This window comes from Papio anubis, chromosome 12 (genome assembly GCF_008728515.1).
Source record: "Papio anubis isolate 15944 chromosome 12, Panubis1.0, whole genome shotgun sequence".
Lineage (NCBI taxonomy): Eukaryota > Metazoa > Chordata > Mammalia > Primates > Cercopithecidae > Papio > Papio anubis.
In genome coordinates, this window is record NC_044987.1 from 51,251,676 (window position 1) to 51,277,946 (window position 26,271).

At 36.9% G+C, this 26,271-nt stretch overlaps 1 protein-coding gene and 1 non-coding gene across 5 annotated transcripts in view; one reads left to right on the plus strand and one right to left on the minus strand.

Moving 5' to 3' along the window:
* PRCP (prolylcarboxypeptidase) overlaps window positions 1-26,271 on the plus strand; it is an 82,384-nt gene that overhangs the window by 40,969 nt on the left and 15,144 nt on the right. For all 4 annotated transcript variants that reach the window (XM_009187016.4, XM_009187015.2, XM_003910483.3 and 1 more), the window contains exons 2-6: window positions 6,057-6,197; window positions 12,593-12,694; window positions 15,411-15,592; window positions 15,845-16,002; window positions 16,685-16,854. In XM_009187016.4, coding sequence (XP_009185280.1) covers window positions 12,599-12,694; window positions 15,411-15,592; window positions 15,845-16,002; window positions 16,685-16,854 — 606 coding nt within the window. In that variant the 5' untranslated portion in view covers window positions 6,057-6,197; window positions 12,593-12,598. The remainder of the gene's footprint in view (window positions 1-6,056; window positions 6,198-12,592; window positions 12,695-15,410; window positions 15,593-15,844; window positions 16,003-16,684; window positions 16,855-26,271) is intronic.
* Window positions 21,905-22,005, minus strand: LOC116269933. The gene has a single exon (XR_004177739.1). It is a non-coding gene; the product is annotated as a small nucleolar RNA U13 (small nucleolar RNA).

The window sequence follows — 26,271 nt, forward strand, 5'->3', positions numbered from 1 at the left end:
GATACTGTTTCCCCTTTAATTCTTTAAGTCAAATTTAATCTCCAGTACTTTCTGGTATCCTCATTGTATGGATGAGTAAAGCTAGAATATTTAAGCAGGGTTTTTGAAAGGCCTTGACATAATAAAGAAGAAATAAACCAGGAGTCATCCAAGAGCCAGAGATCTGAATCATAGGATGTGGCTTGCTCTCTGATCTTGTCCTAGCTCTAGGGTGCCCATGTGTGAGGGACAACTTAGTAGGAACCCACTCCTAGACATCCATCCTTCTCCAACTGTAGATCTAGGGCTTGTCTAAACTCCACCTTCCTGCTACCTTTTAGTCCTTCTTTGGGAACCTGTGTTCTTCTAACATAAAGGTGTCTATCCTTTCAGGGGATATCAAGCATGCCCAGAAAGTTGTCAGTCTCCATTTAAGAACTCTAATGGAATGTAACCCCACAATCCCCAAATTAATATAGGACACACACGTCAAATGGGAGAAAGAAGGTCTTATTTTATTTTAGCATCTCTGCATTAGAGTTGAAAACCAGAGCACGTGAAAAACTCCTTTAAGGTGCTTTGATTTATTGGAGGCATTAGTTAATTTTTTTGGTCATGTATATCTCTGGGTATACTTTTTGTATGTTGAGTAAAATTTTAGTTAACTGTTATTAGACATCTGGGTGCCTGAATGAATCCAACTGCATACTGAATTTTCTAAAACCGAAGGCTGCCGAGAAGGAGCCAATGTGATTTTGGTTTTATCAGTGCCTAATGGAGTTAGCAATAGTAGTGTAGTAACAATTATTGTCAGGTCAGTGAAAAGACCAACATTCTACATATTCTGCAATGTAACTGTTAGTAAATGGCTGGGAGATTTGTCCTTCTTTTTGCAAATTTAGGAGAAAGATACTCACTGCGAGTGTCCCCTACTGAGGGTTGAAGTTTAAAGTCAGCTTTATCTGCATTAGCATGTTATAATGCAATGAGTATAAAGATCTGGGTTTTCTTGGGATTGGGTAGGGGTTAAAAGCACCTGAAAAGAATTACATTTGATTCCTAATTATTAGTTACATTCCCTTGGGCAAGCTATCTGACCTCTCTGAGCATCAGCCTTCTTATTTTAAAACTGGGTGATGAAAGTGCCCCAGACGGTAACTGCCGAGATGGTGAAGGGGTATGTGTAAAGCAACAGCGCTGTGGCAGACACGTGGTAGGTGCTCTGTGTTATTCCCTCCCATCCCCACCTCTTCCACACATGCTGTCCCCAAGTTGCCAGCAAAACTAACAGATGTAATGTTGCTACTGATTTTTCTGTATGCGAACTTTATTCTTGAATGGTTTTAAAGTCCAAATAATTACTTTTGTATAATAAACATCATTTGAAGAATGGTCTCTTTTCTTCTTGCCTACCCATTCTCACAGATCTATTTCTCCTCCATATGGTAAAGTGGGGAAGCATGTTTTGAAATTTCTTGAACCATAAAAAAAAATTTTAAAAAAGAAGAAAATGAAATTTCTTGAGCCATATGCTAGAAAGAACTGCTGTGCATGACTAGAGAGGTTTGTTTCCTTTCTGAAGCCATACTGTGTTGTCTTTACAGTGCTATTATTTATTTTAATTGGCTCAATAAACCAAATTGCAAAAATAAAGTTCTAGCTCTGCCTCTACCTTGTGACCATGGCCAAGTCACGTGACCTCGTTGAGCCTAATTTCTTCAGTTGAGAAACACAGATGGAATAGTTTCTAAGGCCCTTGTCACCTTTTCGTGTTGTGATTCATAAAATCTTTATTCAGGAGCCCAGAACAGGAAGTGGCATGTGGGTCCCACTTCTCAACAGCAGAGGGCATACTGCCCCTAGTGTGCCTGGCCATTAGGTATTGAAAACTATCTAGTTATCTAGCCAGAAGTTGATATCCTTGATGATAGGAAGGAGCCAAGGAAAATCTGTAAATTCATGTTGTGCAAAGGACATTTCACTACATATTTCCAGTTGTTTAGTACCTAGGTGAAGCACTCAAAAAATGGGAGATTTTGACATTCTAAGGTCCTGTAATTCTGTGAAGAACTTAATCTGTCTCCCATCTAAGTACTCTGTGCTTAGGATTGGTGTGCAGATGGGATGGAGAGAACTAACATCTTTTAAGCATGTATATATCAGGAACTACGCCTAGTACTTTAGGTACATTTTCCCTATCCTCACAGCAATCCTTTGAATTATACGTGGTTATCCTTATTTTATACAGGAAGACACTAAGGTTCAGAGAGGTTAAGTGATTTGCTTGAGGCTTCACAGTTAGAAGAGATTCAAGTTCAGGTCTGTTAACTCCCAAGTCTGCTTTCTTGCCAGGGTTCCTCTCTCTTTTCCCCAGTCTTAACAATCAAGACTATTGCTAGGAGCAGGAGTACCTTGGGCACGGCCACACAAGGGAATTTGGCCTTCTCTGGTTCTGAAGTTCTTGTGGCCCTTGTGATTCTAGATGGAAGTGTTTCTCTGGCAAGAACTTTTTATCAGTTATATTTAGCATGACATACACAGACACCCATGTTTTCAAATTTGAAAATTTTAGACTGGATTATTAATGTTTTTCTTTGTGGGACGCTTTTAAAGGCTACAGCAATATCTCAGTTTACATGAAGACTCAGTTCTGTAGTCAGTGGGTGAGGTGAAAATCATTAGGGCAAAATTATCTTCAAGAATCTCATGGGAAGGCGTCTTGTTAGAGAGCCATGAGCTTCCTTTCTTTAAGTCCAACACAGTCAGTTTTTCCTCCCCTGTTGAAACCTGCTGAGCTTCAAAAGGTGATCCTGTGGTGGTTTCTCATATTGAGTTTTAAATGATACAGTTAGCTTATATTTGGGGGTATGTTCAGTGGTAATTCAAATCTTTAGACACCAGAGTCTCATTCAGCATGGTGAGATGCTTACAGTATTTTAGCTATTCTAAAACCTAGAACGAGAGAAGGAATAACAAATTAATGTCTTATTTTGGTGCTTATGCTAACTCAGTCGTTTTCAAAACTTTACAGAATCACCTGTAGGGCTTGTTAAAGCACAGTTTACTGGGTTTTACCCCCACGGTTTCTGTGATTGCATTTCCAACAAGTTCCCAGGTGAAGCTGATACTGCTGGTCCGGGGACCTCACATGGAGAACTACTGTACTAACTGAATGGAAGCAGGTGGAATCACTTGTCCGTCTTCCTTTCACTGTCTGTCTGCCTTTCTTGCCCTTTCATTTTTAGGCTGAGTGGATATAGTTGAGTTAGTTTAAGTTAAATTCAGGGACTGTAGCTCAGCCAACTCTTTATCCCACTGCTTAGCTTAGTACTTGGCCCAGAATAGGAGTTCAATAGATTCTTGTTGAGTGAAAGATTGAGTAAATTAACATGTATAATGGAAGAGTTTATAGCACATGGACATCATTATTACATACCTAGTCCATCAAAACTGCTTATTTTCCTGAAAAGTAGACAGTCTTTAGATCAGAACATTATGTTTTAGGACTACATATGGTGATGATCATAGATACCAGGAAGTATGCAGTTAGGTAAAGTTTTGAGACACTTGCGTTTTGGAACCTGTGGTGTGAATGGTAACTGTGTATGTAGATAGAGCTGGGTGCAGGATGTCTCATCTGTTTTAGAATGACCTAGGCAAGTCTTACAGGGTTTACAGTCTGGTTTAGGTCAGAACTAAGCACTGTTCCTGGGAGACTGGAGCAGCACTGGAACAGCATATGTCTGATCCAGACTTGGTGCTGCATTCTCATTTCTGTCCTTCCAAAGCACTGAGGAATTCAGCCCCCATGATGCTAAAGGCTCAGTGAGACTGTACTGCAGGGTAACTCTGTAAATTCAGACAGTTGTACATGAATCTTACCATGTTGTAGTATTTGATAATTACATTTTAAATATTAAGTTAAAAAATCTCAAAGGGTAAAAAAAATCTCAAAAATATATTTAAAGTTCAGTTTAAGAAATCATTTTCTTATGTAGCCAAAACAATATGATCATTTTTGACAAAATCAACGAGTCTTTAGTACAAATTGAGTATTTGTTCTCTGAAATGCTTAGGACCAGAAGCATTTCAGATTTTGGATTTTTTTTTTGATTATGTAATAGTCATATTATAGTTACTGATTGAATATAACTAATCTGAAAATCCAAAATTTGAAATGCTCTAATGAGCCTTTCCCTTGAGTATCATGTTGGTGCTCAAAAGTTTCAGATTTGGAGCATTTGGATTTTGGAGTTTTGGATTAGGGATGCTCAACCTGTATCATTAATAACTAGTCCGTATTAAAATTACACATTTGTCCCTACATCTTTATTTAATATTGTTTGTTCAAACTAGGATCCAATCCAGGGTCATGTATTATGTCTGGTTATTATGTTCCTTAAAATTCATTTAATCTAAAATAGTGCTTTCTCATGATATTGCCTTGTCAATTGTCTTGTAAAATGTCCTGCCTTCAGTATCTGTTGTCCGTTTAAAGTATCTTCAACTTGCTCTTTTACCTTTATATTTCCTGGAACCTGGAAATTAGATCTAAAGTCTGGATTAAGATAAAATGGAACATTTTTGGCAGGAACACATCATAGGTGATATGGGCTTCAAGTTGTGCCACATGAGGAGATACATAATCCTTGCCTGCTCTACCATTGATGATGCTAACAAAATTGATTACTAGATTAAAGTGATGACAGCCTGATCCTTCCATTGTAGTTATGTTTTCCCCTTGTGACAAGAGAGTATTCTCTATGGTATTACTTTGATACTATATGAATGTTCATTTTCATATTATCCGTTTTCCTAATGCTTTTAACACCAATTGGTAATTCTTACCTGAATCAGTAAATTTACAGAACTGTCATTATTCTAACTCTGTCATTCCTTCTACATTAGCTGACATTTGACTAAACACAGCTCTTCTTTATTAACTGGGACTATTCGCTGCCATCAAATACAGTTCTGTTGGACAGGCAGGTTAAATGTTGAATTTTTTACTTTTTAATTCCCAATTTCAAAGTAAGGAGTTGATTTAATAGAGAACTTCAATGGTGGCAAATGAACTTTTTCCTTTCTTTCCTTTTTAAAAATATTTTTGTGGATGAATGGAGTTTCATGAATTGAATGTTTCAATTAACTACAGTGATTATTCTCTTTATGTTTAATTTTTTTTTTACATTCAATTTATTAAAATGATTGCCAGTGATAGTCCCTTGTAGTTGGTTCCTACGTTCTTTAAATGTAACTCTCCATTAATTCTGAGCACTTTCTTGCTTCCTTGCACAGCAAAATGCATAGGCTTATCTTGCAGCTTTCTTGTCTCAAATGTCACTCAGCCACTTCACTAATAAGCCCTAGTTTCTTTTGGTGGGAATGGTATAGACATGAAAATCTTATAACTTAGAATGTCTGTGGTGTGCTGGGATGACAAGGTTTATGGACCTTTTCAGTAGTCTACTTAGTTCATGAATTTTTAATATTGAAACTGTGTATAATGAAAATTCAGATAGTAGGGGAAAACTGTATTTTGAAAAATAATAGGATGTATTATATACTTAAAAATTGTTAAGGGAGTAGATTTTAGGTGTTCTTACCACAGAAAATGATAAATATGTGAGGTAATGCTTATGTTAATTAGCTCAATTTGGCCATTCTACAGTGTATACATATTTCAGAACATCATGTTATATACACCATATGTAAAATTTTATTTGCCAATTAAAAAATGCATTAAAAATTAAAAAAGGGTTCACATTGTATTAACGATTCAATTTTAACATTATGTTTTTAAGTAGCTACTTGACTTTATAATTGTATTTTTTCTTTCACATTGAAAATCTTGACTACCAATAGCAAACATTGCTTTATTTTATAATACAAAGAAAATGATTTCAAAATAATATTATCAATATTACTATTAATAATAAAACAATGAAGTTTAAAATTTCTTCTGATTATTTTTGTAGTATAGATTGATTTTAATGGAAGAATTAATTACCTTTGTGTTGATCTCATTTTATTACTTTCCTTTGAAATATGTTTTGTTTATTTTGTTTTTATCACAGGTTGATCATTTTGGATTTAATACTGTGAAAACTTTTAATCAGCGGTACCTAGTAGCTGATAAATACTGGAAGAAAAATGGTGGATCGATACTTTTCTACACTGGTAATGAAGGGGACATCATCTGGTTTTGTAATAACACGGTATGTGCAGATTCATGAAATTCCAGTGCTCAATTTGACTTTTATTATGATAACTTGGAAGAAATGTTTTGCAGTATATATGACCAAGCATTACTGTTCTTAATTGTAAAGTTCTATTAAAAATAACAAAAAAATGAACTCACTAATAATAGAAAAATAGCAAAAGTACATGAATAGAAAGTTCATAAAAGAATTAAATACAGATATCCAATAAGTCTGCATATTCAGCCTTCAAGAATTACAAATGAAAAGGATAATGTACAATTTTTGGATAATTGAATTATTTTATTTTATTTTTCATAGACTGCCTGAACATCCCAGAGAATTGAATTTTGCAAGTTTTTTGTTTTTTGTTTTGCTTTGTTTTGTTTTTAAAATCTCAACTTATTTCTAGAGTGAACAAGGATATAAGGGAAACAGGGATAAGAATGTTACTGTGTACAGTTTATTTTGATTATGGTCTCTAGAAGGTGAAAGCAAGGGCAGGAATTTTTCTATGTTTAGTGTTATATTGTCAGTGTCCAGGACATATAGAAGATGATAAACATCTGTTAAATGAATGAATGAATAAAACCTAAACAAAGCCAATGCAAATGAGAAAAAAATATACAAATAAGGATGGGAAAAGGTAAAGTTGTAGCTACATTTTAGTTTAGCTTTCCTGTTCTACCATTTTCTTTTATTTGTGAGGGTTAAAAATAGTATATAGCCTGTTAGCTTGCTTCCCTGACTATATTTTCTATCGCCTTTTATAATGCTGAAATCCATGAACAAAACTTAATTTCAAAAGATATGTGAAAGGAAGAAATGCCCCTTTTCAACGTGTCAGTGCTGTGACGAGAAAATGTCAACTTTTTACCAAAAAACTAGTTGTGAACTACCTTAAAGTGGGGAATGAATTATGTCTTATCCCCAATGCCAACATCTGGCATGATGCTTGGTATCAGGAGGTCTCAGTAAATGTTTGTTGAACTGGTATATGAATTTAAAGTAAAGATATGAACCCAATTACGTTGTTATTGCATTTCTTATTTCTGATTATTTCCTTAGGAATGTTAAGAATCTAAGTAAGTTAGTTGAAATAAAATAATTCCCAGAGACATGAGATCCTAGGATACCTATTTCTTTTAGATCAGTGGCAAGTGAAATCAGGACCTCCTTTCCATCAGATTCCCGTTCTGTTATTCTGTGAAATAACAGAGGCTGCCTTGTCTCTTTTCTCCTTTTGGTGTGACTTTCGTTTTATGTGAAGGCCATAGGGTAACTTCTCCTCTCCAGTGATTTTTCCAGTTTCCATTCTCTTTTATTATAGGTAGGTAGCGGTTCCTGCCTTCACTAGGCACTACTCTGACAGACACTGTGGCAGAACTTAAGGTTTGCTGGGGTATCTCTGTTCTCAGAAGTGGTGGAAAGGAAGAGATATTCAGTGTAGGAACAGTTCCAAAGAACTGACTAGAGGCAGATCATAGAGGAGCAGATCCTGGCCCATCCCCAGGCCCAGAGACCTTCCTTTACATACCAAAACGTTCCAGTGCACATTGACTTCTGGACATTAATTTGTTCAGAGGCAGCAATCACACAGTGGTCAAGAGTGAAGGCTTCAGCCAGACTGGCAAGGTTTGAATGCTGATTTTGCCACTTTGCTGTGTGACTTTGGGTAAGTTTCTTGTTCTGTGCCTCAGTTGTCTCATCTGTTAAATGGATACAGTAATAATATTTCATGGAGTTGTGTAAAGACTTAAAAGAAGATTAAGGGACTTGCAAGCACATAATGTTAAAAGATGTTGATATATTACATGAACCACTTTTGAAAAATAAGAATACTCCTGAAATGGATCACTTATTACTTTTTGAACTAGTTCAATGAAGTTGCCTCCTCTCAAAGCCTGAAGTCAACTGCACAGAGGTCTGGACATTTTAATGGATGATCTTTACTCTTAAGATACTCATGGTCTGGTGTGTGTGTGACCTACATGTAAGCAAAATTTGCGGCACAGTACCAGGGACATATACCTAGCACAGTGGTGTTGAGAAGGGGGAATGATCAGCACTGCCAAGGTGGGGCCGGCAGAGGTGGGCATGCTTGAGCTGGGTGTTTGCAGGATTTGTAGTTAAATGGCAGGGGATGAGTAGATTCTTAAGAGAGAAAGTGGAGGTTATTGAAACCATCACAAATATCTGGTTAAATTCTCTATTCTTACATGTGTATAACTCTTCTAATTGTTCATTTATTGATCAAAACAAACAAAAACACTTGAGGTTCTTAGTCTTTGTTAGGCAGCAGGAACTCACTAAATAGCAACAGTGTGCACTAGGATTGACAAATAGTTTTAATCTGTGCTAAATCTAAATCTAATCCTTTGATGTTGATTACCTAGAATGCTTTGTTGAGAAAAGATTCTGAGGCCACAACTGAGTAAGTGAAAAAATGAAATGATTGGCTAATGACCAGATATAGATGATTCTAGCAAGGAGATCTAACAGTTCTTGATGATGGTGCTCTGGAGGCAGACACCTATGTTTGAATCATGGCTCTGCTGCTTACTAGCTGTGTGAATGTTGAAGGTTATTTAAACTCTTGTGCCTCAATGCTCTTGTCTATAAAATGGGGTTAATCAAAGTGCCTATTTCGGAGATTGCTGTAATATTTAAGTGAATTAATACATATAAAATGCTTAGAACAGTGCCTGACACGTTATAAACACTGAGTTATTTTAGCCATTGTGAGCTACTATTTATTTTCTAATAAATAAGATTAATTGAAAACCCTTAGGGAGTTTAGTATGCTTGTTTGTTTTGTTTTCTCTTTTATGTTGTCAATGCCTGTGAGTAGACAGCTGCTTTCGATATCTTTAGCTCTTTCCTAGAAGATTTGGCAAACAGTGCAATTTGAAGATCATTTTTTTTTTAAAGTTGAAGTTACTTTTTATTTTTATTTAATTCGTTTTCTCTCCATTGTAGTTTTTTTTTTCCTTGACTTTTATTTTAGGTTTAGGGGGTACATGTGCAGGTTTGTTAACTTGGGTAAATTGTGTGTGCTGAGATTTGGTGTATGAATGATCCCATCACCTAGGTAGTAAGCATAGTACCTGATATGTAGTTGTTGAATTCATGCTCCACACCCACACCCCCTGCGCTGTTAGCCCCCAGCCCCTCTAGTAGTCATGCAGTGTCTATTGTTCCCATCTTTGTGGCCATGTTTATTCAGTGTTTAGCTCCTGCTTGTAAGTGAGAACATGCAGTGTTTGGTTTTCTGTTGCTCTATTAGGTCACTTAGGATAATGACTTCCAGCTACATCCATGTTACTGCAAAGGATATGATTTTGTTCTTTTTAATGGCTATGTAGTATTCTGTGGTGTATATAGACCACATTGTCTTTATCCAGTCCACTGTTGAAGGGTATCTAGGTTGATTCTGTGTCTTTGATATTGCAAACAGTGCTAAGATGAACATGCAAGTGCATGTGTCTTTTTGGTAGAATGGTTTATTTTAAATTTTTATTTATTTTTTAATTTTATTTTTTGTAGAGAAAAGGATTTCACTATGTTGCCCAGGCTGGTCTCGAACTCCTGGACTCAAGTGATCCACCTGCCTTGGCCTCCCAAAGTGCTGGGATTACATGCATGAGCCACCACACCTGGCCTATTTTTCTTCAGGTAGTGAGGATTGGTGGGCTGAGTGATAGTTCTATTTACCCAGTAGTGAGGATTGGTGGGCTGAGTGATAGTTCTATTTCAAGTTCTTTGGGAAATCTCCAAACTGCTTTCCATAGTGGCTGAACTAATTTATATCCTACTAACAGTTTGTAAGCGTTCCCTTTTCTCCACAACCTCACCAATATCTTGTTATTTTTTGACTCTTTTTAAATAATAGCCATTCTAACTGGTATGAGATGGTATCTCATTGTGGTTTTATTTGCATTTCTCTGATGATTAATGATGTTGAGCATTTGTTCATGTTTGTTGGCCTTGTGTATGTCTTCTTTTGAAAAGTGTATGTTCATGTCTTTTGCCCACTTTTTAATGGGGTTATTTGTTTTTTCTTGTAAATTTATTGATTTTATTATTCTTTTTTTTGAGACGGAGTCTCGCTCTGTCGCCCAGGCTGGAGTGCAGTGGCCGGATCTCGGCTCACTGCAAGCTCCGCTTCCCGGGTTCACGCCATTCTCCTGCCTCAGCCTCCGAGTAGCTGGGACTACAGGCGCCGGCCACCACGCCTGGCTAATTTTTTTGCATTTTTAGTAGAGACAGGGTTTCACCGTGTTAGCCAGAATGGTCTCAATCTCCTGACCTCGTGATCCGCCTGCCTCAGCTTCCCGAAGTGCTGGGATTACAGGCATGAGACACCACGCCCGGCCCTTTGATTGTAAATTTAAGTTCCTTATAGATTCTAGACATTAGGCCTTTGTCAGATGCATAGTTTGCAAATATTTTCTCTTATTCTGTAGGTTTTCTGTTTACCCTGTTGATAGTGTCCTTTGCCGTGCAGGAGCTCTTTAGTTTAATTAGGTCCCACTTGTCAGTTTTTGGTTTTGTTGCAGTTGCTTTTTGGGACTTAGTCATAAATTCTTTGCCAAGGCTGATGTCCAGAATGGTATTTCCTAGGTTTTCTTCTAGGGCTTTTGGGCTTTTTATAGTTTCCAGTTTTATATTTAAGTCTTTTATCCATCTTGAGTTGATTTTTGTATATGGTGAAAGGAAGGGGTCCAGTTTCAATCTTCTGCATATGGCTTGCCAGTTATCCAAGCACCATTTTATTGAATAGGGAGTCCTTTTCCCATTGCTTGTTATTGTTGACTTTATTTAAGATCAGGTGGTTGCAGGTGTGTGGCTTTATTTCTGGATTCTCTATCCTGTTACATTGGTCTGCATGCCTATTTTTGTACTAGTACCTGATGTTTTGGTTATTGTAGCCTTGCAGTATAGTTTGAAGTCAGGTAGTGTGATGCCTCTGGCTTCGTTTTTCTTGCTGAGGATTGCTTTGGCGATTCAAGTTTTTGTTGTTGTTGTATATGGATTTCAAGAGTTTATTTATTTTTTTTCCTAACTCCGTGAAAAATGTTGGTAGTTTGATAGCAATAGTATTGAATCTGTAAATTACTTTGGGGAGTATAGCCATTTTAACAATTTTGATTCTTCCTATGTATGAACATGGAATGTCTTTCCATTTGTTTGTGTTGTCTCTGATGCCTTTCAGCAGTGGTTTGTAATTCTCATTGTAGAGATGTTTCACTTCCTTGGTTAGCTGTATTCCTGGATATTTCATTCTTTTTATGGCTATTGTAAATGGGATTGTGTTTTTGATTTGGCTGTTAGCTTGATTGTTATTGGTGTATAGACATGCTACTGATTTTTATACACTGAATTTGATACTGAAACTTTACTGAAGTTGTTTTGTCACTTCTAGAAGCCTTTTGGCGGAGTCTGTGGGGGTTTTCTAGGTGCAGCATCATCTCATCTGTGAAAAAAGATAGTTTGATGTCCTCTTTTCCTCTTTGGGTGCCTTTTATTTCTTTCTCTTGCCTGATTGCACTGGCTAGAACTTCCAGTCCTATGTTGAATAGGAGTGCTAAGACAGAGCATCCTTGCCTTGTCTTAGTTCTCAAGGGGAATGCTTCCAGCTTTCGCCCATTCAGTATGGGTTTGTTGTAAATGGCTCTTCTTGTGTTGCGGTATGTTCCTTCAATACCTAGTTTATTGAGAATTTTTACCATGAAGGAATGTTGAATTTTATCGAAGGCCTTTTCTGCATCTATTGAGATGATCACATGGTTTTTATTTTTTAATTCTGTTTATGTGGTGAATTCCATTTATTGATTTGTGTATGTTGAACCAACCTTGCATCCAGGAATAAAGCCTATATGATTCTGGTAAATTAACTTCTTGATGCTGCTGGATTTTTGTTTGCTAGTTTTTGGTTGAGGGTTTTTACATCTATTTTCATCAGGGATATTGGCCTGAAGTTTTCTTGTTTCATTGTGTCCCTGCCAGGTTTTGTATCATAATGATGCTAGCTTCATAGAATGAGTTAGGGAAGAGTCCCTCCTCCTTATTTAAAAATAATTTCAGTAGGATTTGTACTGGCTCTTTGTACATGAAGACCATTTTAGACATAATGTTGATTCTAGGGCTAGAGTGTCAGGATAAAAAGACATGGATGACTAGCGGATGAGCAACTTGGGATTATTTTTAATTGTTTCACTCATAAAGTGTGAGATTGATATGCAACAATAAGACAGCAATTATGTCATTTATTTGTAGCACAAACATAAATTGTGCAACTTTTTAGAGTGCTCTTTTTAGTCTGGCTTAACATGTATTTCATATGGTTTGCCAAACGGTTCAGTGACTTTCACATCCTGATTTTATCCTGTGATTTTGTAAACTCTTCTTAGGGGTTCATGTGGGATGTGGCTGAGGAACTAAAAGCTATGTTGGTGTTTGCTGAACATCGATACTATGGAGAGTCTCTCCCCTTTGGTGACAACTCATTCAAGGTAAAGATACTTTTTACTTTTAAGTTACAAGTTTTTTCTTTTCAATTTAGAATAGTTTCTAAATTACATGTCCCACTGTGAGACAACTTTAATTTGAAATGCCTGAAAGCTCAATAGTTTATATTTAGTAGTTTCTTTTTAGATACAATTTGAACAGATTGAGGTTTTTTTTTAGCCATTTTATTATAATTCTTAATGTTAATCAGTTTTTAACTTGGTGTGCCTCAGGAAGTTAAATTTTACTCTGTGGCTGCAGAGACAGTACAAGGAACTTTTTACTATTTCAAAAATATCAGTAAACAATTCCGCTTTATAAATTGTACACTTAAATTATTGAGCCTGCCACTGGAAAAAATACAATGAGCATAACAAATTTATCTGATGTTTTTAATAAAATAAAATCAATAAAATAAGGACAAATAAGCTGTATGATGCATTAAGGTCAACTGGCCCGTTGGATTCCCTTTGAACGTTTCCTGTTCTCACAGGAGCTTTGGCCTTTGTCACAGACTCTCTACCTAATAAACCAGGACACTTTTTCTTCAACGGAGTCATTCATGTACTTCTACCCTTGTGACTTTGGCTACATTAATTTGCCACATGTACTATTATTTACTTAATGTTTTTCTTTAACCAACTCACTTTTTAAACTTAGCATTATCTTAACCAAGGGCTCTATGTACTGGTTATTCTTTCCAAATTACACTAAAATAAAGCAATAAATGTTCCATTAAAAGTGTTTGTATGCTTCCTAAGACCACCAGTATATACAAATGCTTTTGGGAACTCTCAGCTGTAAGGACTTGGGGCCAGTCCTTTACTAGGCTGCCTGTTTTGAAAGGAGTTTTTTATTTTTAAAAGGGAGGTTTTACTATCTCATATTATAAATAAATGCATGAGTAAAAACAAGTAAAAGTGTTGTGCTATAAATAGAAAGTGGGATAATTTGCTGGTATTTGTTGGGCTGTATGGGAAATTCATTCTTTAGCTTGATATTTTGCATAAATATCTGATTAGGGGACTTGACAGGTCCTGAAACCTTGGGAAGCAGTTAGCTTGTTGTAGACAGAAACATAACTTCTTCTCCTAGGTTTCTGTGATTGATACTGTGTTAGCAAAATGGAGCCAGGGGCTCTTTTTGATATACGTCTTTCCCTTTGTGTGCTCACAGAATATGTCAGTAGCATGAGGGATATTACAGATATTATGCAGGAGTAGAAAAAAAAATGCACTCAACTGTACAGAGTGCCATAAAAACTAGAAGTAAAGGATAGTGACAGACAGGGAGAGAGTAGGTAAGAAGGCATATATCTTGGAAGAGGGGGGAAAGCTAAAGGAGTAGGAGGCATATATAGGAGATAGGAATGATGGGATCTGTGTGATTCAGTAATATGCCAGATGACGGAAGGAATCAGAATGGTGAGACCAAAGCATGAAAGTCAAACAGGGTAGCCTAATAGAGGTATGTAGCTGTATTAGTTATCTGTTGCTATGTAAAGATGTACCTCAAACCTCATGGCTTAAAACAGCAATAAATATCTATTACTTTATAGTTCCCATGGGTGAAGAATTAGGAGTGGTTTAGCTAGGTGGTTCTGCTTCAGGGGGTCTCATGAGGTTAGGATGTCAGCTGATGCTGCAGTCATCTGAAGGCTTGACTGGGGCTGGAGAGCCTTTCTACTCATATGGAGGATCACTCACATAAGAGATAAAACTGGTACTGGATGTTGAAAAGAGGCTGCAGTTAAGGGCCTACTTGAGTTCATTACAAGGCAACTAATTTCCCTCAAAGTTGGCAGTGCAGGAGAGCAAGGTGGAAGCTGCAGTGTTTTTTTAATGACCTAACCTTCATAGTCACGTATCATTATTTCTGCCCCATTCTATTAATTAGAAGGAAGTCATTAAATCCCATCCAAATTCAAAGGGAGTGGAATTAAGCTTCACCTTTTAAAGGAAGGAGTGTCAAAAATTTGCAGACATATTTTAAAAGACCTTCTTAGCCTTCTCAGCTCAGCAGGACACTAAGCTTCACCTTCTGCAATAGGGAAATTGTCTTCATGTAGAGAGCAGGACGATTATGAAACTTAACATTATGAGTTTTCCTTTTCTCAAAGATCAGTGTCTTGTGTTGCCTGTTTTCCAGTACCTGAAAATAGTTTTTTTCTTTCCAATTTTATAGTTGTTTAAAATAGGTAGGCTACTTTGTTTCAGTTGTTGATATGGCCGAGGTCATACATAATCTTTCCGATAAAAAAGGGTGAGTTTTATTTTTACTGGTGATTCTTCCCTCAATTGTCCACTAGATTTAGTTTATATTTGCCTATGTGGTAGACATTTTAAATGTGCCAAGATTTAAAACAAAAGTTATAACAGTTATCTATTAAACTTAGTTTATATTCTATCATATTTGCTATTAAATTTTACCTACAATTCGTTCTATTGTTTCTACAACCTTAAACAAAGTCTTTGGTAAATAGCATTTAATAGAAATTACACTTGCATGCGAAGTACATTATGTTCTTCCACAAACTTAAAATAATTTTCCAGAGTTTAAATCCGCACAGCTATTGCTTTGACTAGGCGTTTTAGTACAATTGCCTAGAAATTCTATTTGGAGAAAAGCTTATCTGACACTGACTCTCTTCTGGATCCATGCTATTCCTAAGCTGCTATTATGTGCACATTTATACCCATGTTCTTTGTTATTTTTCTTTAGGATTCCAGACACTTGAATTTTCTGACATCAGAACAAGCTCTGGCTGATTTTGCAGAGTTAATCAAACACTTGAAAAGAACAATCCCAGGAGCTGAAAATCAACCTGTCATTGCTATAGGAGGCTCCTATGGTGGCATGCTTGCAGCCTGGTTTAGGATGAAATATCCTCATATGGCAGTTGGGTAAGTGCATTTATACCAGACATGAGTGTTTCTTAATGATTATCAAGGCAAACGTAGAGATTCATGTTAGATAAAACATGTTCCATTCTATTATACTGAGATTTCTGGCTTCTGTCTCATTAACAGCTGTGTTATTTTTCTGACTATTTTTATTATAAGTTTCAACTTTAAAACTTGATTTAGATGACATATATATATATATATATTTTTTTTTTTTTTCTTTCTTCCTTCTTTGATTTTCTTGTCATTTAGAGCTCTTGCAGCTTCTGCCCCTATCTGGCAGTTTGAGGATTTAGTACCTTGTGGTGTATTTATGAAGATTGTAACTACAGATTTTAGGAAAAGTGGTCCATATTGTTCAGAGAGCATCCGCAGGTCCTGGGATGCCATTAATCGACTCTCAAATACTGGTAAGCTTTAATTAAGAGAATGGAATTGTGTGTTTATTTAGCCTTTCATTTGTTAAATTCAGTAGTTGTCACTTTTTAAGTAAACATTTTATTAAAGTATAATGTACATACAGAAAATTATGCAAATCAAAATGCATAGCTTGATGAATTTTCACAAAACAAGGACACAGTGTAATTAGCATTTAAATCAATAAAGGGCATTGCCAGCATCTCAGAAATCTCCTTGTGCCTTTTCAGTCACGACCTCCATACCTGCCCAGCAAAAACATCCTCACTTCTAGAACCATAGGTTAATTTTTACTTGTTCTTAAATGTTTTAGTAATTGGAATTACATAGCATGTCTTTTTTTGTGTCTACTGTCTTTTGCTCAGCACTGTTTGATAGATACATCCATTTGTCTTACTTAGTTGTAGTTTATATATTCTTGTTCTATGGTGTTCCTATTTATTCATTTTAGTAGTATCTTAAAAAGGGAGAATAATTCTGCATACTAATTCTGGTAAACTCTATGAGGATAGGCAACTTGTCTGTCATGGGATTCTCCAGTTGCTCTAAAAATATCCTGGGAGAAGGGGTATAAAAGATTGAGTTTTCTAAAATACTGTGTGAAGAATACATTATCTGTAAAGCCATCTGTTGACCAGTACTTTTTAGATTCCAACAATGTGATTCTATTCCCAGGCAGTGGTTTGCAGTGGCTTACTGGAGCCCTTCACTTATGCAGCCCATTAACTTCTCAGGACATCCAACATTTGAAAGACTGGATCTCTGAAACCTGGGTGAATCTGGCAATGGTGGACTATCCTTATGCATCTAACTTTTTACAGCCTTTGCCTGCTTGGCCTATTAAGGTAATAGGAAAATGTCCTCTCATAATTTTTAATAACATACTTCTCTTTTTTTTTTAATGTGTATACTCTGACTTTCTGCATCAGAGAAAGTCCCAGTGACAAAGGGGCTCTGGAGTTGGTCAAACTTGAGCTGGAATCCTGGGTTCTGCTACTTTCTGATTATGTGGGCTTGGACATGTTACCTAGCTTTTTTGAGCCTCAATTTCCTCATTTGAAAAATGGAGATAAAATTCATTGATTATAGAGTTGTATGAATTAGAAATAATACCAAAAGTTGCTGTTAATGGAATAATTACTATGTGCCAAATCCTAGGCTGTATACTTTGCCTGTGCAATTTATTTAATCTCTGTGATACGTGTGTAACTTCCATCTATGTAATACCTGGTTGATGCTTAATAAATGGCAGTCATTATGATAGTACTATGATCTAGTCAGCTGCGAAAGCATTGTAAGTGCTGCCCACAGTGTGAAGAGTGACCCCTATGCATCACAGTAGAGTGGAAAGAACATCAAATTAGACTCTGAAAGTGAGGTTTTGGTCCAGAACTGCCGCTTCACTTACCACCTGTGTGATCCTGGGCAAGGTGCTTTTCTCTCCTCATCCTCTGTCTTCCTCTGTGGAATGGAATAACAGCACTTACATACCAAATAGGATTGTGCTGAGAATCAAATAAAATGTTGGATGTGAAACACTTTGGAAATATAAGGACACATTACAGTATAAATTTTAAGGTTCTTTTCATGGCAAAATTCTTTATTGTGTATGTTCATTTTAAGCATTTCTTTGTAAAGAACATTCCTCTTAGTTTTAAAAACAAAGGCTGGCCAACTTGATGGTTAAATTTAGAGAATATAACTGACTCTTCAGCTAGAATGAGTGTTGGAAGTGAAAATAGAATTGGTGATATAGATTCGGGTTTCAAATTCCCTTTTAATTTAACCACCGCTTTGAATTATTACATGTATACCTTGCTTAAAATTTTGTAACTAAAACAAGTTCACTTGCTATTATTTTTCTTAATTTAAAAAGTAGAATGACCAGTGAGTGTCTTGCATATAGTAGGCTGGAGGTAAATATATATTGAATTAGATTGAATTTTGATAATACAAAGTTGTTGAAAAGAGCAGATCATGTTTTATGTTAGAAAACCTAAATCAAATCCAGCACTTTGGGAGGTGGAAGTGGGAGGATTGCTTGAGGCTAGAAGTTTGAGACCCACCTGGGCAACATAGTGAGACCTCATCTCTACTAAAAATCAGAAAAATTAGCAGGGCATAGTGGTGCCTGCCTGTAGTTCCAGCTACTTGGAAGGCTCAGGCAGGATGATTGCTTGGGGCTGCAGTGAGCTGTGATCATGCCACTGTACTCCAGCCTGGGTGACAGAGCTGGATCCTGCCTCAAAAAAAGAAAAGTGAAAAAAAGAAAACCTGGATCAAAATGACAAGGAAAAACGAAATCTAAACTAGTTCATCTTCATAAACATCTATGTGCTAATAATGCCTTATCTGTCCATATTATTTACTATCTACAAAGCACTTTCATGTATGCTGTCTCAATTCTTATAAAAGTACTGTATAGAAAAAGAGGTATAATCCAAGATTTTTGGAGAGGAAATTAAAGCTCAACTAAGAGGTGGTAGAAGTAGGATTTGAACTTGGGTCTTCACTGTTCCGAGCCTGTGCTCATCTACTGCATTGCACTGGATTAGGAGGAAACTTGACTGAGGGTTGAGGGGGCCATTGCTCACAGTGAGACATCTATCAGATTTAACTCGATATCTATCTGTGTACAAGGTGAGAATTACATTTGCATCTTTATTCTCACTTGAAGAATGAATGAGTTGTCAGATGATAAAAACATATGGGGAATTCTCTCATTATTTAGAACAGAGGTTGACAAACTTTCTCCATTTAAAGGGCTATATTTTTAGGCTTTGCAAGCCGTATGGTTTCTGTCACAATTACTCAACTCTGCCGCTGTAGCATGAAAGTAGCCATAGATAATAAATAAGCAAATGAGGATGGCTGTCTCCAATAATAACTTATTTATAAAAATAGGCAGTGGGCTGGATTTGGCCTGGGAGTTGTACTTTCCCAACCGCTTATCTAGAAAAAGGCTGGAGAAATATAGCTGTTTAATGTTAGTTGGTGTAGCACAATTTGGAATAGTGAGCAGTCTAACTGGTTTTCTCCCTACCTCTTTAATGTTCATTCTGGGATATTTTGCTGTTCAGTCTTACATGTGAATAAATATTTTATCCTTTGTTCTTCTAAATAATTACTCAAAACCAGCAGAGTATACCTCAAATATTTTATCATCTATTTTTGATTTACTGCAATCCTTTTATCCTTTATATATATGCAATATAAAAGTTTATTTTTAAGGTAAGATATCTTTAGGTCTTTCCCTCACAATCACGCTTTACTTCTTTTATCCAGGATTAATTCTTGTCATTCTCTTCAGTTATTTCTTACTGACATTATCCTTTCTTTTGACAGATCAAGGAATTCTTTATTGCTTGTATTTATGATTCTGTTTCCAGCCTGCACCCCCACCAGAAGTAATCTTATCTCTTGCCCCTTGCTTGAGAAATTCCATTGCCTCTGTTTCCAATTTCATCCTATAGTTAGTTACCCATCTGATTTTCAGAATTTTTCCACTACGTCTCCCTCCCAAACTTGTAGCTTCAGATCACTTTCTTTCACTGTTCATTCTATTTCTCCTTTTTTGACCCCCTCTGTGTTCTCCCAACCCACTAATCCCTGGAACACTACCCAGTTGGGGACCGCTCTTTCACTTGGATAGTTCCATTTAACCAGAACTCCTCCTCCCTCTGATACACTTCCTCCTTTTTAAAGGGCTGACAAACAGGCGTCCTTTTCTGAGTCTGTAACTCAGGCTTAGGATGGTGAGATAATATGTAACAGTTGGGTTATGAAAAAAAGCAGGTGATTTCCAATTCTCTCTGGGACCTTGTACAGTTCTGAAGGATCCATGGGCAGCGACTAAATGCCATTTTCCGTGTCAATTCAAGTATCGTTCCTTTTAATTTGTCTTTGGGCTTTGCACACTCAGACTCCATTTGCTTTTGTTTACTGTTAACAGAAGCTGCAACATTCATGCAGAAATAATCATGGACTTGGCTGGTAGAACACAAGGAAGAAGAGAAAAGAGAAACAGAAAACCCCTCTGTCATTTGACTGTTCTGTCAGCATGAAAACTACTAGGTCTCTTCTTAGCTTAAAGAGCAATTTTAAAGGATGCTGTCATTTGTTAATTTTGGAATCACATTTCAGCTGATAGCTTCTCAAATATTTCAGCGTAGGCTTCTGTGAATGTAGATAGATATAGTGAAATAATGACATAAGATGGAAAAATCTCTTCCGTTTGTCTTGGTGTTTGGTAATGTATGCGACCTCTCTGGGTGGTTTAAGCGGTTTAGGTGCATTCTATGAAAAGGGAGCTTTTAATGACAAAACTAATGTGATTATCTGAGTGAGTGTGAGAGGGGTATTGAAGCCTTAGAGAAAGAAAATCTGTTAGAAAAGCTGAATGTATCTGCTTAATCCTTTCTCTAATGTGGATGGACCATGCTCTGAGAGGAGATTGGTCTTTTTTTTTTTTTTTTTCCCCCAACTTGTCTTCTTTCCTTCCTCTGTTAAAAATTTTTCTTTGACCCTCTTTTCCTTCTCTTATTTAAATGTGTACTGTCATAGGTAGGAACACTTAAAACTTTTAAACAAATCATTATCTTTACTTTGTCTGGTGTATGTGGGATTAAAGGGCAGAACGGAAATATTTGGTTGCAGATATGATTAGTTTGGTACTAAGGTTGCATGAATGTTCTATTTTCTCAACTATTTCTATACACTTTAAAACTGGAATGAGTAAAATGGACTTTCTAATGTTCTTTCTGTTTCCTGAATGTTCATCTTTATTCCAGGAAATGCCTCGTATCACTCTACTATTTTACAGTTTTTTTTTTTTTTTACTATTACATACTTTTAAGGTTTTATGATTTCATATTGCCACAAAATTCATTCTAAGTTTTTGCCAAAACAAATAAACCTAGAAAAATATGAAGATGATCTAAGAATTAGAAAAATTGTTTTAAAAAGTTAAGCATGAGACAGCAGGTATATTTAAGCATTGTATGTGTTGTTATTTTTCTTTCAGCTTTTAGTTGAATATGTGTAATATAGTTACAGTGGTTGGAAGCTCCAGAGAGTCTGCATTTGTGTTTTTTTCTTTTCTTTCTTTCTTTTATTTTATTTTATTCCATTTTATTCTATTTTATTATTTTATTTTTTGAGAAGGAGTCTCGCTCTGTCTCCCAGGCTGGAGTGCAATGGCACGATCTTGGCTCACTGCAACCTTTGCCTCCCAGGTTCAAGTGATTCTCCTGCCTTAGCCTCCCGAGTAGCTGGGATCACAGGCGCCCACCACTGTGCCCAATTTCTGTATTTTTAGTAGATACGGTGTTTCACTCTGTTGGCCAGGCTGGTTTCGAACTCCTGATCTCAGGTCATCCACCCGCCTCGGCCTCCCAAAGTGCTGGGATTACAGGCGTGAGCCACCGCACTTGGCCTCTTTCTTTCTTTTATTTATTTATTTTTTTAAGAGAGAAGGTCTCATTCTGTCACCAAGGCTGGAGTGCAATGGCAAGATTATAGCTCACTGCAGCCTCGAACTCCTGGGCTCAAGGGATCCTCCCACTTAAGCCTCCTCAGTAACTGGGATTACTGTATTTGAATCCCAGTTCTGCCACTTCCTTGCTGTGTGGTTTTGGGCAAGTTTCTTAACCTCTCTGTGCTGTAGTTTCCTCATTTACAAAATGTGTATAATAACAATTGTAATGCTTATTAGGGTTGTTATAAGTATTTCATAGCATCTGGTGTAAAGTAAAAGCACTAAATTGATGCTAGTTATAAGTAATAACAATAGCTATTTTTATTATGTAATATTGGGAAACCAGATGATTATACCAGGACTCTGTGGTCAACATCTTGATTGAGACCTATATTCATAGTACTTTTTTTTTTCGCCCACATCAGATAGGTAATGTGCCGACAGCATAACCAGGTTTGAGGGCGGTCCATTTCACACGTGAGCATGAAAACCCAAACATATGCTTTCTACATTCATAGTTTTAAAATTGTATTTCTGTAGCCAGACCTCTGAGCTTGTTTTTTCTTCTGTGAAATGGGAATGATCATTATATGGTGCTCTCTGGGTTACTGTGAGGAAAGAACCTACCCTCAAAGAATATATGAGTTGTATGAGCAACCTCAGTCCCAGCTGTTCACGTTTCAGTGCATTTACAGTGTGTGTAGGAATGACACGCCTTATGTAGAAATTGTTTAGAAGAAGCCGTTTGCTAGGGCTCACAAAATAAATTGAAAGTATAGTTCAGGGGTACCTGGGTGTTGAGTATTTTGGACAGAGATGGTTGGCCAAGACTCTTTCCTTGTTGTCTGATTATATCACAGCCTCTATGTAAACAATCAACAGGCCAAGTGCTTGCTTTTATCACGTGGGTAATATCTGCAAATTATCAGGGTTAAGCTAAAGTATTATATGAGGTTGAGACAAAATTGTTGATATTTGACTGTTTTTGATTTATACATGTGAGAATTTCATATGGTTCAATTTAATATTTATGTATTTTGTGCATCCTACAGTTCTTTGATAAAAGTATGTGAATATCTCCTTTTAAAGCACTCGTCTTTTTTTTTTTTTTTTTTTTTTAAGAGATGGAGTCTTGCTCTGTCACCCAAGCTAGAGTGCAGTGGTGTGATCATAGCACTGGAGCCTAGACCTACTGACTGAAGCAATTCTCTCACCTCAGCTTCCTGAGTAGCTGGGACTACAGGCATGTGTCATCATGCCTGGCTAATTTTTTGATGTTTTGTAAAGATGAGGTCCTGATATATTGCCCAGGCTGGTCTTGCACTCCTGGCCTCAAGCGATCCTACTGCCTGGGCCTCCCAAAGTGGTGGGATTACAGGCATGAACCACTGTGCCTGGCCTTGAGTTACTATAGTCTTTAAATAAGCATGCGAATAGTGCCGAGGTCTTGCTAATATGACTTCAGTATTTTTTTGAAACTTCATTCACTGTGCTACCAAAATTGTTAAGGAAGTGCAAAGAGATATTAGAGATTCTGTTTTTTAATGCTAGAGGATGATGCTTGGACTCACAAAATCTTTGAGTTAGAAAGGAACTTCAGAGTTACCTAAAATAAAATTTCCATAGTAAATTCACAAATATTTTGCAAAAAAATTTTAAGTGACATTTTTCAGGCTTTCTGTCTAGCATACTAGTAGAATTAAAAATCAGCACTTCCTTTCTATAAGGCAGTTTGACATGATGTACCAAGGGCCTTAAAAATATTGATCTCTTTTGAGCCAGTAATTTAAGAATATATCTCAAGAAAACAATTAAGAATATATGTAAAGATTTAGCCCCAAGGATATTTATTGTAGCCTTATTTGTAATGATGAAAGGTTGGGAATGACCCAGTTTTAGGGTTGCTTCAGCTGTTTTTCAGCTCCCCATCCCGATTGCTGTCTTCTAGATTTTCTAATGTTGATCGGTGCCCTTCATAACTTGTATACAAAGCTGGATCCAGTACTCCAAGGGTGATCTGACCTCACAGAACACAGTGCCTCGGGAGTGCCCTTAATCTGGACTTGGAATCCCATCATACAGAGGCCAAGTCTCTGACCATGGTGTTCTCTCTGTGTAACTGGGGCTGCTGAAACCCAAGTATTGTCAGCCAGTGCCGGTCTCCAGCCATGCTTGTGTCTTTTAAGAAGTGACAGTAACTGCTATTTGTGGAGATGGCTATTCATAGGGACTCCTTTTCTTTGCCTGACAGAGGCCCAGTGTTCTAAGCTCTAAGAGGGGCTCTGATGCCAGCATGTGAGTCACACTCACTCGCTACTGTTCTTTTCCAGAGTTTTGGGCCACTTGTTGCTCCACATCACTACCTCCTCTCCCCCTGCCCAGCTTGCATTGTCACCCTGCCCTATCTACCATGCTGTGCTTGTACATAAGGTGCTTCTCTGCATTCCGTGTGTCTACTTTGTACTTTTGTGCTGCATTTTGAAAGAGCTGAATCGGCTGTTGGTGTCCAGGTTCAGGAAAGAATGCTGATCAACTTTTGGCAGTAGATGGTTTAATATATCTTATGATTGTTTCTTGATTTCCATATTGTCTTGAGTTATATCTTATTGGCATATTTCCTAGGAATGTTTTCTGAGAAAAGTGCTATGCAAATGTTAGGTATTTTTTGACTTACCATGAAAAATCAAGAGTTGTCAGAATAATAAAACACTGTTTTGACTTTTAATTTTTCGTCAGTTTGCATTTCCTTATTGCTTTAGTCTTCATAGGTTTGTGAAGCTCTCAGTTTAGCTCAATTCTGTCTCTTCATGTACATCCTAAACCCTGGTATTCCTTATTCTTATGACCTCACAGTTACTTTGTAAGGGTACATGCAATTATTTGAACATCTTAATTTCTGACTTTTCTCACATTCAGCAGTTCTAAAAACTTTTGGCAATGATGCACACTCCGTCTTCCTTTGGAAAGTCATATTACATTTGAGCATGTTAAAGGTTCTGAGAAATCCTCTGAAATTATATAATAATAACAACCAGTCAGGAAAACTGTTCACATTTGCTAATATACAGTTTCTCAAAACTATTGGACTAGGAAACATTTTTCCACAAAGTACCAATTAACATTCCATGGAAATATTGTTGTGCAGAATATACCTGGGAGAGGCATTGAATTTTCCTGAAAATTCATTTTCTCGTTTACAATTTTCCTTTTTTTCTTTTTTTCACTGGCAGCTGGTGCCAGGCAGAACTGTGATGAAGGGCTGGGTTTGGTTGCATCCTTTCTCAATACCCTCCTTTCCTGACTGGGAGCATGCCCCAGCCCAGGCCTTGTTACGCCTGCTGCCCAGAATCTCTCTCCCTGAGGTGGGGTAACTGGGCTCCTTTCCTGGCTTCTTCTCTGGACTAGTCTCTTTTTTGTCAGGACTAGTCTATTATATATATAATCTTTTCCATATGAAATGGGAAAGGACCAGGTTACTGAATTCATGTCAGAGTCAATAGAGATTCAAGCTTACCGGGTTTTCCTTGCCACTGGGGCTATTTGTGGTTTTTCAGGTGGACACTTCCTAAGCTATGTGGCATAATGGATAAGATGAATATTTCATAACCAGAGACAGCTGGGGACAAATCTAGGCCCTATTATTTACTAACTGAGTGACCTTGAAGATGACTTAACCTAAGAATCAGGGTTTTTTTTCCTGTAAAATAATGGACAATCATCTACCTGATAGGATTACATGGTGTATTGGTTGGAAACCCAGGGCTTAATAATTACTAGCTGTTGTTGTTGTTAGTATTATTCAGCTATGATTCCATTGCCTGTTATTTTTCTCCAACATTTTATTATGAAAAATTTTAAACATATGGAAAGTTAAAATAATTGGATAGTGAACACTCATAAACCTAACATCTAAATTCAATAAATAATATTTTATTATATTTGATTTGTCACATATATATTCACCTATCCATCACTTCATGTATCTTTTATCTTATTTTAAAATGAATTTTAAAGTAAATTGCAGACATCTTCCTCTTAAATACTTCAGCTTTATTATCATTAATGAGAGTTCAATATTTGTGTATGGTTCTTTCGGTGGTGGAGGGGTAAAATCTAGATACCATGAAATGCACAAATTATATCATTTTTCATGTAACCCTATTAAGGTATAGAATATTTCTGTGCCCGAGAAAGTTTGCACTGGCTCTGTTTAGTCAGTCCTCACCTTTACTCCTAACCCTGAATATTGTCTGATTTTTATAGCTAGGATTCCAGGCATGTTTTGTAGGATAGTGATAGGAATATTTGGGAGCTGGGGAGTTGCAGCATATGCTTTTTATCACACCATGGATGCTGGACCTTGGTATAGTTTTTCCATATGAGATTTTATAAATTTTGCATTTTTATAAAAGTATAGTAATTCATTCAGCAAACATTTACTTACCAGATACCTTGCTAAGTATTGAGGGAGACATTCTGGAATCAAGTGAGTGAAGTAGAGCATTACAGAGGCTCTAATAAAAATAGGTACAGGGTATAATGGAGGCACCAAGAAGGGAGAGGTTGAGTTCTTCCCAACTCGGAAACATAGGCAAGGATAGCCTTGAAAAGAGGAGGTGATATTTGAGCTGAGTGTTGTAAAAGATGAGTTGGTGTTTGAAGGCATTAGTGGAGTGGGAGAGGAGTTGGAAAACAGTGTTTTAGGGTGAGCAAGGGCAAAGGGGAAGAAGGAGCCTGTGTGGTGGGGAATGGTTTTCCTAGGCTGGAGCAAAGGCAGCAAAGAGGA